This window comes from Globicephala melas, chromosome 20 (assembly GCF_963455315.2).
Source record: "Globicephala melas chromosome 20, mGloMel1.2, whole genome shotgun sequence".
In the NCBI taxonomy this organism is placed as follows: Eukaryota; Metazoa; Chordata; class Mammalia; order Artiodactyla; family Delphinidae; genus Globicephala; species Globicephala melas.
The window spans coordinates 29,074,854-29,088,953 of NC_083333.1; the positions used below are offsets into that span (position 1 = coordinate 29,074,854).

The 14,100-nt window shown below is 59.1% G+C and overlaps 1 protein-coding gene across 1 annotated transcript in view; it reads left to right on the forward strand.

Moving 5' to 3' along the window:
• The first annotated feature begins 532 nt into the window (after positions 1–532).
• MGAT5B (alpha-1,6-mannosylglycoprotein 6-beta-N-acetylglucosaminyltransferase B) overlaps positions 533–14,100 on the forward strand; it is a 67,970-nt gene continuing 54,402 nt past the window's right edge. Inside the window, exons 1-3 of the mRNA XM_030837953.2 lie at positions 533–993; positions 4,824–4,936; positions 13,625–13,772. Of these exons, the coding sequence (XP_030693813.1) occupies positions 926–993; positions 4,824–4,936; positions 13,625–13,772 (329 nt within the window). The 5' untranslated portion in view covers positions 533–925. The remainder of the gene's footprint in view (positions 994–4,823; positions 4,937–13,624; positions 13,773–14,100) is intronic.

Sequence of the window (14,100 nt, forward strand, 5' to 3'; positions counted from 1 at the left end):
GAGGCAGCGGCGGCGACCGGAGGGAGGGCCCTGGCACCGCGCGGAAGCGGGGATCGCCTCCCAGCGCCGACCTCCTCTGTGCTCTGCAGGAGCCGAAGCAGGCCTCGGCCCTCAGAGCTGGTGGCACCCGGGATGCTTCCGAAATCCAGCCCGCCGCCCGCCCCCCGCCCCCCGCGCCCCGCCCCGGGCCGGGAGAACGCACTGCTGGGCCGCAGCCATGAGGTGGCGCCAGCGCGCCGAGGAAGCGCGGCGGCCGCTCCTGGGCCGCCCCAGCCGCTGCTCGGCCGCCTCCTCCAAGGAAACAATGCGGCGCCTCCGGGCGTAACGCAGCGCGGGGCCGGACGCCGGACACCCGAGCGCGGGCAGACGAACGAGCGGGAGGCAGGGCGGGCGCGGGGCGCCCTTGCCCGGAGCCATGGGCGCAGCGCGGCGCAGGGCCCGGGAGCGGCGCGGCCCGGAGGCGCGAGGGGCCGGGGCGCGGGCCCGGGGCCGCCTGTAGCCGGCACCGAGGGCGCGGGCCCGGGGATGAGGGCGACCGCGGCGGGGAGCCCGTCTGCGCGCCGCGGCGCCGTCCCGCCCAGAGAGCGAGCCCGAGCAGGCAGACGCGTGGCCGGCGGTCTGGGGGCGCGCCGCCTCCCGGCCCCCAGAATGTGAAGCGGGGAGGGCAGAGACGCAGAGACGGCCCGGCCGGGCGCCCTCGCCGCCCTCCGGCAGCCGCGCCGCGCTCCCCTTCCCCTGCCCGCCGAGGCCGCGCCGACCCCGCGGGCCACGGCCCGGGCAGCGAAGTCGCTGAGCCCCCGCGTCGCTCGGACCCGGCTTCGGCCCGCAGCGGGTTCGTGGCCCGGACGTGGTAGGAGCAGGGCCCGGGACGCACCGTGGTGCGTCCGGCCTCGCCCGCGGCTCCTCGCCCAGACAAGTTTGAACAATGATCACAGTCAACCCTGATGGGAAGATAATGGTCAGAAGATGCCTGGTCACCCTGAGACCCTTTCGGTAAAGTTGTTTCCCGGTTGGCGTGGGGAGGTCTTTTTCTCCAAGGGGGCGTGGGTTGGGGTGGGCGAGGTCAGCCCCTGCCAGAGTGTCTGTCCCAAGGCTGCCTGTCCCGTTAGCAGAGGGGGCGGTTTGTGCTTCGGCCCTCGGTGGTGGCTAGTGGGGCTGGGAAAGGGATGGAGCTGGGGTTCCGGTTCGGGTAGGGAGGGTGTGTAACTCTGGGACGGGTACCGAGTTTGGTCTAGGTTGGAGAGGATTCGGGGTGTGAAGGTGGGAATGGGGGCAGAAGTCACCGATGTTGTGGTCCTGGACCCTGGAAGTCGCCCAAGCCAGGGTGCCCCTTCCCTGCCCCTCCGGTCCTTCCCCACCTCGCGGACGGCCCAACCCCCGCGGCAAAGTTAGCGCTCTGGGCGGGGCGGTACCCCCACCTGGCGGGCCAGTGGAGCCCTAAGTCGGCCCGCTCACCCCCTCTGCCTGTCCCACCCCCTCTGACCCCGCCTTCTGCGCGCACTCCTCTCCGCGGGGTGCGGGCCTCTGTCCAACGGGAGGGTCCCCGAGATTGCGGCAAGGACCCCCTCTGATGGGAATTCGATCCCCGATCGCGGGCCTTGGAGAGGCTGGGGCAGGGGCGGCGCTGTGGGGCGGAAGGGCGACGAGAGCGTGGAGGCAGGATGGAAGCGGAGACCGACCCCCCCCAACCTCGGCGGTCAAGGCCAGGCAGGGCTACGGCCGTCTGGGTCTGCCTGGGTTCTGCTAGTCCCACCCCAGGGGCCCCCAGAGCCCCGCGGTTCCGGGGCAGCTCCCGCTCCTCCCAAGCGCCATCGGAGCCGGGCCTGCAGCCGGGGCTGGGGAGGGGCGCTAAGCGATGAGTGCCCAGCGGAGTCAGGATGCCACCTCGCCCAGGGGCTGAGCCGCGGAGGGCGCCGAGGGGGCGGCGGGGCCCGGGGCGGGGGTCGGGGGTGGGCCGCACTCGGGATGCGGCCACAGGTGGGGTCCGGGCGCGGGAGGGAGCCCGCGAAGGCAGGAGCTGTACGGGCTCTGCCCGAAGTTTGGGGGGCGGGAGGGGCCAGATCTGAGGCCCTCCCCACCAGACCTGAGGCGGAGACCCGGCCCCTCCCATGCCCCCCGCTGGTTTTCCTTCTAATGGAAAGACCGTGGCTCACGTGGCTCCCGCCCCGCCATTGCCTCCAGCTATTGGATCCTCCGGCGTAGGGTGCAGAGTTGAGGAGACAACCTTTAGGACGGCAGGGGTCAAGCTGGACCACCAATGTCCAGAGGATTCGGGACGACCGTAGAGCTGGGGGTCCCCAGAATAGAGCCTTGGGCAGGTGATTGGGGGTGTCAGGAGCCCCCACGCCCTAAAGTTCCCATGGGAAGCAGGTGGGAAGCTAGCATCTCTGGAAAAGGCCTTGTTCCTCCGGGGAAATCCTCAAATCCCTAGCCAACCCAGACCCTCCTCAGCCCTGTCTCTCCCACCCAGTGTTGGCCCCTCCCTCCAGGCCGTGGGAAGCCCAGCCTCTGACCCCAGCTTGGCTGGACATTTCCCGGCACAATAGGAGGTAGCGGCTGGCGCCAGCACCACGGACAGCGCCAGCTCCCTAGCGCTCCTTCCCTTTGGGTCCTGCCCCTGTGGCTCTTTCAGGCTCTTTTCTGAAAGCAGGATGCAGAGGTGGGGTTGCATAGGTTCCCCTCCCCACCCCCAGGTTATGTAACTTCCTCTCAGGGTATCCCTAGGCTTCCCACAGAGACCCACAGCCACCAGTGAAGTCTTCAAGTCCCCTTCAGATGCGGGGTGTGTGTGTGGGGGTTTACGACCTCCAACGTATCAGCCCTACTTGTTAATCCTCAAGGGCAGCTGGGAGCCCTATTCCCAATGGTTTTCGCAGAGCCTCCGGCAGGGTCCTTATTCTATAATTGCTTCTGGAATGTTGCTTGAATGGATACATGGGTGGACAAAACCATTTTAACTTGAATCTACTGTAAATAGTCCCAGTATTGGGTCTGGCAGAGAGAGATGCAGATGAGGTGTTTTGGGGCTTCAGGTTCTGGGCTAAAGGCCTAGATACCTTTCTCACAGCAGGTTTTTGGACGCTGGCAGCTCAGGTCCCCAGCTCTAAATACAAGTACCCCATAGCTGGGGAAGGGGAGAGGGAGTGGGGGGCGAGAAACTTGGAGAGACCCATCCTCGTCCTCAGGCTGGGGGGACAAACCGCTGATTTCCTCCAGGATCTTCCTGGATGTGTGACCACCCTCCCCCTACACGGCCCTTCTGGCTGCTACCCTGAGACCAGCCTGACTTCATCTTGGAGATCCCAGGGCTAGAGTCCCACCCCCAGGCTTGGTAGAATTCAGTGAGGGGTCCCTGGGAGGTGAGGGAGCAGTGTTCCTTGTGCCATCTGCTGGGGGAAGCTCCCAGTGCCATATCTGCTTTTGGGTTCTGCCCCCCCCCCCCCCCCCCCGCCGCCGCTCTGAGTTAATCTCTAACAGCTTTCTTTAAGTATGGGTTGGGAATTTTGTTGTGCTTTTATTTTCTGCTACAATTATGTGTTTTCTTTAATGAATCAAATTTTAATTAAATACTGCTCTGCCAGTTTCAAATAATGAAGATTAAAATGCATAAACAAGTCTTGCATAGAGATACAAACAAATGTGGGGTTTGAGGATGGAGGTGGAGGTGGGAAGGCTGGAGGTCTCCGGCATGATTTGGGGGGCCCCCCCATGGTGAGCCTGGCTCCACCAGAGTTGGGGTTCCTCACCCTGACCTGGGGGGGCTCCCCTTTCAGCTCTGCCAGTTGATCAAGTCCTCGGGTAGATTCAAAATCCCAGAACAGCCTCCACCTCTGCTTCCCTAAGGCTGTGCTGGCCCAGAATCTAGTATGGAAGCAGCAGGAGCCTGGGGCCAGACTTGAGGGTGGGTTCCCTGCTGTCCCCCTGGGGATACCTTAGTTCTTGGCACTTGGGATGTAATCAAAAACTATGTGTTGAAGTATAGACAGTCGTGTTTTGGCCAACTCCCCTGACCTCTGTGACGGCACACACTTGTATGACACCCCGTGCACAGGTGTTGGCTTACTCTGAGCCGTGGTGTAATCTACCGTGTGCCTGCCTGGTGAAGATGTGGATAGGGGGAGTCTGGACACAGAAGGCAGCCACAGGACCCTGCCCTTCTAGATCTTACCATCTGGTAGTGATGGGAGCCCTTCCCCACCCCCTGCCCTGAACATGACAAGGATGTGTTCAAGCTGGTTGCTGCAGCAGGCCTGTGTACACAAGTGCTGATCAGGACCCAGGTGATTGATGGGCTCCAGGTGGGTTTTGTCTGGACCAATTACTTGCCCTCTGGCTGGCATCAGGTCCTGCTGTTTCCATCTATACCAGTTGTTCTCACACTTGAGCGCGTATCAGGGTTACCTGGAGAGCTTGTTAGAATGCATTGCTTATCCCACCCCCAGAGTGTGTGATTCCGTAAGCCTGGGACTAGGGCCCAAGAATGAGCATTTCTGATATGTCCAAGGTGATGCTGATGCAGCTGGTCTGGGGACCACACGTTGAGGACCTCTGCTGTCAATGAGCCAGCTTCTGTCTGGAGACTAGAACCTGCCCAACCTTATACCTTAAGGATGCCTCACTGTCCTGCATGGTTTTGCATGTGGCCACTTCCTTGTAGTCCAGCTCTCTTTATCCTGTGTGATGGGAGACCTACTGGTCTGGGAGCTCAACCCCCTGGTCTTTTATTCCTCCATCCATCCATCACTCATTCATTCGTAGGGAGCCCTTACAGGATAGGGGTGCATGTGCTGACCTAACCCTGACCTGCCCTATTGTCTCCGCAGGCTTTTTGTCCTGGGCATTGGCTTCTTCTCACTCTGCTTCCTGATGACGTCTCTGGGAGGCCAGTTCTCAGCCCGGCGCCCGGGGGACTCCCCCTTCACTGTCCGCACAGAAGGTATGTTGGTGGGGAAAGGGGTGCAGGGGTTGGGGGGTCAGAGGAGAGGGAAGCCTTTGAGCCTAACGCTGCAAGAGGCTTTCTGGGGCTCTGTCTTGGGCATCTGGCCACCTCGTTGGTGGCTGTGTGAATGGTGGGGGCCTTGCACCCTGCTTTGGCTCTTGTCCTGGCTGTGGTAATCAGGCTTCCTCTGGTCTAGCCTCTCAGGCCAGGAGGGGCCTTTGAGCCAGGGTCTCCCAAGCATCAGAAGAGGCTGCCTGTGTTGCTTCTCTAGTGGGGTGGTTTGAGGTTTCTGGATATGACTCCTGTCTCTCTGAGATACACATATTCTGTACCTTCGGCCCAGGCACAGGGGAGAGGGCAGGACTGCCGTGGGCTCACGTGTCTTATCTCCAAGCTCTCTGGTCCTTCATTCTTGCCCACGTGATGCTTACAAGGCAGTGGAATGGGGGTTCAGAGCATGGGCTGTGGGGACCAGATGGACCTTGTTCGTACCCTGGTTCATCATCTACTAGCTGTGTGCCATTGGCCACATCACTTAACTCACCTTCAGAGAAGGAAAGCAGTGACCGTTTTCAGGGGTTGGATTACATGGGCTCACGTGGCATGGGGGTGTGATAGGGTGGTGGCCTGGGAGACCTCCTTCTGAAGGTGAGTCCCGCTCCCCCCTCATCCTGCTCAAGGAAGAATGGAGAACAGTTCAGAGCTGCTCAGTGTGTCATGGGGGCTCTCCCAGTAACCGTGGGAAGGAGACACATAGTGGGGAAACTGGGGCAAAGGGGGTTTCTGGAACTGTTCAGGGGGCTGCTTTGTGAGCTCTCCCCTGCCCCTCTGGGAAAGTCCCCCCAGGCCTCATCCGGCTCCCCTCTTCCCAGCAACGGATAAACCCTCCAGTAGGATGGGTTGTGATCTAGGGTCGGTGCCCCGAGGGGCACTTACTCTGCCATCTGGTGTCTCCTTAGATTCATGCCTTTGGTTTAACACGCACTTCTTTAAATTTGCAACAGCTCCCAGCAGGAATTTCACATTTATTAGACATTCTAGCCTGAATGTAAACGAATCCATCCCCTCTCTGACCCACAGAGATCCCTCGGTCTCTCGGAGCCTCCGTTTTCTCCTCTGGTAAACGGGGCTAACATTACCCTCTTCCCCGGGATTGTCATGAGGGGGTGTGAAGATAACATATGTGAAGGGTCTCGAGCAGCTTCTGGCAAACACTGTGAGCTCTGTAAACATTTACTGGATGTGGTGAGTCTGAGACGGGGGGGCATTGCCGGAAAGAATGTTTAGGGAAAAGAGGACCAAGGAGATACTGAGTTCTCTACATGGGAGACTCCTGAGGATGTGGGGGGGGGGCTGTGGAGGTGCACTTGAGGGGTAGCTTGGGGAGGTGGAGAGTAGGGGAAGGGGTATAGGGAGCGATGCTCAGGCTACCTGGGTGCCGTCCCTAGCAAGGGGGTGTGTCTGTCTGGGTGGGCTGCTGCAGGGGGCTTGGGCAAGCTGACCTTCAGCAAGGTCAGGGCCCCAGCAGGTGGGAGTCAGGGACTGGGGGAGGAGGGATGTATGGCTGGGCTCTGGTTCTTCTGTTCATCTGCCTGGGGTGGGGGATGGGGGTCCCATCCTGGCAGGGGGTGGGCCCAGTGCCCAGAGGACTGGGGGCTTGTGGGCGTCCTGCCGTGCTCTGCACTGTGCAGTTTTGCCTGGCAGAGGGAGAAAGGGTCCAACTCCAATCTAGATGTTGTGTCTAAGGGGTGGGCAGAGCCATAGAGGGCAGAGGACTTGCCCAGGGTCATGCAGTTAGACTAGAGGCGTGTGTGTGTGTGTGTGTGTGTGTGTGTGTGTGTGTGTGTGTGTGTACATGGGCACGCGTACACGTGGTTAAGCTTCCTATCGGAGTACAGTATCCAGAAACGGAACCCATGCATGCACCAGCAACCTGGATCAAGAAACGGAGTGTGATCCAACCCCAGAAATGCCCTCAGGCCTCCTTCCACTCGCTCCTTCCCCAAGGACTCCAGGACCCTGACTTCTCATAGCACAGAGGAGTGTTGCCTGGTTCTCTGCCTTTATGAGAATGGAACCATATGGCAGGTGTTCCATCGCGTGCCCCCCGTCTGTCGATAGCACATTTGTGAGATTCGTCCATCTCGTGTGCGGTTGCAGACGTTTGTTTTCACTGCTGCACAGCATCCGTTGTGTGGACACATCACAATATATTTATCCACTCTACCCCGGGGCGGACGTTGGGCTGTTTCCAATTTGGGGCGTTTGTGCTGCTGTGAACATTCCAGCACACGTCTGTGGTGGACACATATGGCCATTTCTGTTGGGTGCACCTGGGGGTGGAGTTGCCGGGTCTCCTGTGTGTTGTGACATTAGTTCTCAGACCAAGTGTTTTCAAGTCTTTTCACACCTCCCAGGCCCCTGTGCTGGAAGCTTCGTGCCTGGAATATGGAAGTAAAGGCCGTGAGGAGGAACTAGACAGGGAGGGAACCCTCTGAGAACCCCTGGGAACTGACCCCAATTCGGTTCACATCCCAGGTCCCATTTTCCCCTCAATTTTTTTCATGCCCTTGGATTAAGTGGATTTGCTTGGACAGACCCAAAACAGAGACTTGGAAAAGCCCTAAGTTGACTTTGTGGGCTTAGAATCCTGGTCCTGTAAGAGATGACCCCCCAAATGAGAACCCCACCCCGGACCTGGGGTGGCCCTGCAGACAACCTAGGAGTGCCAGCACTTCTACCCAGGAGCCGCCCAGGGAAGGATGGGGTTGGAAGTGGGGGGCGGTTGGGAAGGGGTCTGGGGAGCGATACTGGAGGTCACAGTGGGGGTTGGATGTTGGATAATGTTTGTTCTGGGGGTCTGTGAAGCCCCAAGGCAGAAGCAGAAGGAAACCCACTAAGGGTTAGAAAAACGATTTAGAAAGAAAAATCCTCCATTGGTCAATAAAACTGTCTGAGCACAAATAGGGAGATAACCTCTCCTCTCCTTGCCTGTCAAGCCTGCGAAGATGTGGACATGGCTGGGGGGGGAGGGGCAGGGTGAAGGGTTTTCTCTAAAAAGCGGAGCGCCTGCCACAGCCTCTTGCGGACTGTGGTCTCCCTGGGGAGGCTCTGGTTTCCCCTGTGGGCCAGTTCCTATTTCGTGATAAAGTTCTCTAGTTTGGGGATAAAAATGTGACAGACATCTCATTCTGTACTCTGCACACTCATCTTAAGATTCAGGGGAGCAGTAGCCTGAGCAGAGAATCATAACTGGAAGGAGGGCTAAGCCTAATTCCCTCGTGCCGCAGTTGGGCCCAGCTTGGGCCTTGGGGGAGGATTTTTGTTTTTTATATGCTCCCTCTGCAGTCCTCCCTCCCCACCCCAGTCCCTCCTCCTTGCCTCCTGCCTCTGCTTTCCTGCTCTTGTCCTAAGAGGAACTTGCTTCGCTCCTAACGAGAGGGGACTTGAACTTATGTCTGACGCCTCCCTCCTGGGGTCGCCGCAGATCCCGCAGAGCCTGTGTGGCGGTTCCTGGCTCTCTGTCCTGTCTTGAAGTAGAGGTCAGAGGCCGTCTCCGGGGAGAGGGCTGCAGGCCACAGGTCCTTGCTTCAGCTGCTTGTGTCCGCCCTGAGGTTCCCCCGTGGACTGGCCCTGCCAGGCGTCCCGGACCCTGGCCAGCCTTGGAACCTGGGGAATATCAGAGACGTAGTTCCTTGCTCTGGCTCTGGCCCTGGATCTCGGTGCTAATGGGGCTTCTATTCTCAGAGGCTGGCAGTGGAGGGGTGAGCCAGGGCCTGCCCTCGTCTCCCACGCTGCCCAGAGCTCCCGTGGCCTCAGCTGGTTTCCGCGTTGGCCCTGTGCAGAGACAAGTGTGCACACTCCTTCAGCTGTGCAAACACCAACTCACAGCCCCCTCTCAAGTGCCTGGGAGGTCTCTTCTGTCTGGCAAGGTGGGGGCTCCTTCAGTTTCCAGGAACCAGTGGGAACGGGTGGCGGGTGGGGACAAGAAAGGGGACAAGGGCAGAGAGGAGAGAGAAACAGAGAGCATGTCTGGGGAGGGGGTGGGGCCTCGGCGGGTGATAAAGCACCCCTGTCGATACATGTGAGGACCATTTGTCTCTCTCAGCGTCCCAGCTTTCCTTATTTATATGGAAATATGGAGGGAACCTGAGTGACTTCTGGATGTGTCACTGGGACCTCACATTAAATGCGGTTCGGTTTAGCCGCCGCTGAGAGCGGCGAGGTGGCTCCGGGCAGGCACGCCGGGGACCCGCTCTGCTGATAGCCCTGGCCGGCGGTGGCATCCAGGGGGCACGTCATGTGGCCGAGCGGCTGGACTGGCTGTGTGTGGCCTGCTTCCCTCCCGGGACCCACCCCCTGCCTCGTCCAGGGCAGAAAACGTGCCTAGTGTCCTGGAGCTCCTCAGGAAGTGACGGGGGTGGGGGGTTGGTGGGGGGCTGTCTCCTGAGGTCTCAGGAGCTCCTGGAGTCCTGTACCATCTGCAGACAATGGGAGTGGCCCCCGAACCCCAGGTCCTGGGAGGGTGTCTTCGTCCAGTCTGATGGAGGTGGCCTTACAGACCCATGTGAGATCTGTCTCCTTAGCCCCAGCCTATAAGCCCTCTGGTCTTCTGGGGTCCCTCTTTCTGTTGACTTTTTTTTTTCTTTTTGGCCGCACCATGTGGCATGCGGGATCTTAATTCCACGACCAGAGATCAAACCCACGCCCCCTGCAGTGGAAGCTCAGAGTCCTAACCACTGGACCGCCAGGGAATTCCCTCTGTTGACACTCTTAAAGAATTGGCTTCGTCCCTTGTATGAAGGGCACTCCAGAACCCCCAGATATCTCCAAATACTCTAGGGGGCTTATGTTTCCCTGGTCACCTCTTGCTCTGATTCCCTGCTTCTACTGAATTATCCTACTGGATGTCTCCCCTCCTGCCTCTTCTGTGTCCCCTACACTGACCTAGTGGGAAGGACACACCTTCCTCCCTAAACCCTCCACAGGGGTGGGGGGATTTGGGGTGGGGTTCGGACCACTGCTCAGCACAGCAAACAGATGACAATTCTCTTTTATCCCTGCCTTTCGCAGCCCCCCCTCCCACGCTTCCCCACGGGTCATCCCTATGGCAGCGGAGCTTCCCCCATCCTGCTTAGCCCCTCTGGGTCGTTGTCCTGCCCCCTGCCCATGTCCTCAGGCCTTGTCCTCTCTCCTGGTCTCCTAGGCTGGGCTGGGAAACTCCAGTCTTCCTGGCTGAATACGCAGCATCATTTAGGTTTCTCTCTGTCTCCTTGCTCCCGGCATCTAGATGAAGCTCTGGCCCACCCAGGGCTTTAGCAAAACAAAACAGAGCTCTCTCGCTAAGGAGATTCTGATGGCTTTTATAGGAACACTTCTTTCCTTTTCTATTACCCTGATCTCTGGGGGCAATTAGGGGAAGAGCAGAAACAAGGGTCCCAGGCTGTAGACCATGGTGGGGGGTGGGGATGGACGCTGAGGCCCAGAGAAGGACAGTGACATGCCCCTTCCCCCATCTAGTTGGGGCAGAGCAGGTCTGGAGTCAAGGCTTCCTGGGCCACAGTGCTACCCCCAGGCTCTGTCTGGCTCTTGGGGCCGCTGTAGCTCTAGGCCAGATCTTGCAGTTATTGGCTCCATCAGCTATTTTGAAGTTTTTGAAATGAGATGGGGTTGGGAGTGGGGGTGGGGTATGGTTGTCAGTGAGATCTTGGGAGGGGCACAGACAGTGAGCTCAGAGGGGAAAAGGAAGCTTGGGATGAGCCCGGAGAGAGGGCAGCCGTGTGACAGGGCAGGTGCCAGGCCTGAGGCATTGTGGGAACGCAGCGCCACCCCAGGAGCAGTGATGTGCCTCAGCACTGCTGGAGTGCTGTTTCAGGTTCCAGCTGCCGCCCAGGCTCTGTGGTCCAGTTGGGCCTGAGTGCATGGCTGGGGGGCCTCTCAGGCTCTGGCCTGAGAATGTTCCCAGCCATGGCCTCGCTCTCCGTTTTTCATCCCACTCCTTTGGGGAAGGGGCCACCCCAGCCTGAGCTATGAGCGATCAGGGCAGCCCGGTGAGGCCGGCCAGGCTGTGCACTGCACAACTCCAGGACATCCATCAGGTGGCCCACAACATGAGCGGCTCCCCTGGGGCTGTGCAAAGTGCTGTCAGGACAAATCATCTGCTGGGCTCGGATTTCTCTAGCTGAAATGAAGGGAACTCCCTTCTTGTTTTACTCTGTGCTCCAAGCACTGGTTGAAAGCAAGGTATTGCGTTTGAATGATGGGCTTTGGGGGTTGTCCTCAAGATGAGAGAGATTTGAAAGAGTCATCTGTTGTCCCCAGCTCTGTGGAGTTGAAAGAGAGAAGGAGCTATTTATATCTTGCTTTTTGATTGACTAACCGATTGAGGCCAAGTGAGTCGGGAGGGGCCGAGTGGTGGGAGAGACCTCAGTTTTGCTTCATTTAACACTATGGTGAAATTTCCTGATCCCAACTGAAAAATCCATCCAGTTTTCTGAGGGGAAAGTGGGAAGACCATTACCTCTTTCAGCTACTCGGGTGGGAGGGGTTGGAGACAGTTTCTTTCCTTCCTTCCTTCTGAAGCCCAGTTTCTCCAGTGCCCAACCCCACCCTGTGTCTGTCCTCCGCTTCCTCTTCTCTCCCCCCCCTTGGCCCCCAGCCCCCCATTCATGCCCATCCTTTTCTTCGGAGCCAGGGATCCAGGCTCTCTGAGGAACCTGCAACTCCTCCCTGCTCTGGATTTGATGCTTGGCTGGGTCCCCCCGTCGAGCTCCCCATGGCCTCCCATCTGACCTCAGGTGGGCTCAGCTGGCAGGGGACCCAGCAAGGAGGTGACTTGGTGTGAGAAAGCGGTGGCAGTCACTGGAACGGGCCTGGTGCCAGGGGATATGGGGACAAGCAAAGCAGAAATGTCACAAGCAGCCCTGGTGACGTGCAGCCTCTCTAGGCCCCCCTCCTTGGCTCAGTCCCAAGCATGGAGTGGAGGAGACCGGCCCCCTCCTGCCCACCTCCCCACGTCTCCCCCCGTCTCTGCCTCTGGTCCTCAGTGGCCAGCCGTGGTCTCTCCCGCCCCGCTCCTGGCACCTTGACATTGAGTTGCAGACAGGGCCTGGTGTTACTGCCTTGGGTTTGGGACACTGAGGCTGAGAGCAGTATGACGACTCCCTTGGCCATATGGCCATGCAGGGGGTGCTGGCAGAGGCAGGTGAGAGGCCAGGTGTCCACCGTAGCCCCTCTGAGTCCGCTGGGCCCTGACCCTTTCCTTTCCTGAGAAGCAGATGCTGTTGGTGCCCACGTCCTCAGCCCTCACGATTCCTGTCACACGCTGGAGACGGCTCTGCCACCCCACGGCAGGTGGAAAGTACCAGAACATGGCCGTCCTTGGGAGCAGCCCTTAAGCGGTGACTGGCGGGAGGTGGTGTGCACATGCCTGGCCCCCTCGCCCCCCGGGGGAGAACTCTGAGGCCGGTTCTACACCTGCTGGTTTCCCCAGGTTGATGACATGCCCTCTCTGGGCTGCCTCCTCGTCCCTGGGTCACCTCCCCACTTCCCTTCACCTCCCAAATAACGACTTGCCCTCAAACCCTTGTCTCAGGGTCTGATTCTGGGGAGCCCCACCCAAGGCAGCCCCTGACACCCCTGCCCCTCCAGCAGCCTGGGGAGTCCCGGAGAGCATCTGCGTCCCCATGGTTTCAGCTCATTAATTAAGAGGGACTCAGAACTTGGCCCCTGGGGTTTGCAGGCAGCCCGGGTGGGGATTGCAGCGTCTGGAACCGAGCACCTACGGATGGTTTGGAGGCACTGCTTAAAACCTTCACAAAATTTAATTGAAAAGGAAGGCAAGGGCTGCTCTCCCACACGGGCACGATGCTAATGATCGGGAGTGATTAGTAAGGACATTGTGGAAAGTATCGGGCCGGTTAATGGAATCTTGGTTGAAGCACCTCGTTTTCATTTAATTTTATTCTTCACAAGGTATCCCGGCCCCTCAACCCTGGAGTTGATCTCTGGGAACCCAAAGACCGGGTTGAGAGTCAGGACAAATTCACAGTGGTTTTTCTAGGGTGGTGTCTGGGGGAGTGGGTGGGGACGGGAGGTGGCTGGGGCCCCGAACCCCTTGAACACGGGCTCACAGCCTGTGCATCCGAGCCACGTGAAGAGCAAGCAGAATGCAGGGTCCTGGGCCCCATGCCCTAGAGATCTGCATTGGCAGATCTAGACAGCGAGGGCCCAGGAATCTGGACTTTAGCAGCCTGGCCGGGAGATTCAGGTGTGGGTGGATGGCTGACCACACTTTTAGAAACCCTGGTTTACAGGTTCTGTCTGGAACCTGCTGTTAGGGGGTTTTGGGGTTCCTGTCCCACTACTGGCCCTTCCCTGTCCCTTCACAGACCTGAGATTATGTCTAAAGCCAGATTTTGCTGGTGGCAAAAACTGAGGCCCAGAGAGGTTAAAAGGTCATCCCAATGTCACACAGCTGGTAGGGAGCAGGGTGGGCCCAGGCCTCTCTGGATTCCTGTCCTGCAGGGGTAGGGGGTGGGGCAGGCTCATTCTCCTGGCCCCTCCCCTTCCCGAGAAGATGGGGGTGGGGCTGGGGTCTGAGACACCCCGCCAGACACCAGGTGGTCTCCGGTGGCCTCCGGGCTGCTTGGGCTGTGCCTGACTGCACCCACGCTCTTCCTGCAGTGATGGGTGGGCCGGAGTCCCGCGGTGTCCTCCGCAAGATGAGTGACCTGTTGGAGCTGATGCTGAGGCGCATGGACACGCTGGCCAGACTGGAGAACAGCAGTGAGCTACACCGGGCTGCTGGCGACAGGCGCTTCCCTGTGGACAGGTGAGGGGGCCCCGGGAGGGAGAGAGGCACCCCACTGTGTGCTGGGCTGGGGATTCGGCCTCGAAATGCATTTCATACACACACACACACACACACACACACACACACACACACACAAAATGCATAGTGTGTGGTTTTTATAAACTTCCCTAAGTGGCTTCCCATTGTACATATGTTGCCCCTGCTTTTCTCACTCACGGTGGTGATTTTGAGCTCTGTCCATGTCGATGGGCATGTGTGGATATGTACTTGGTTGTGATGGCCATAGTGATCACCTGTCCTCCTCCTGTGGACATGGGCCGTATTTTATTTATTTATTTATTAATTT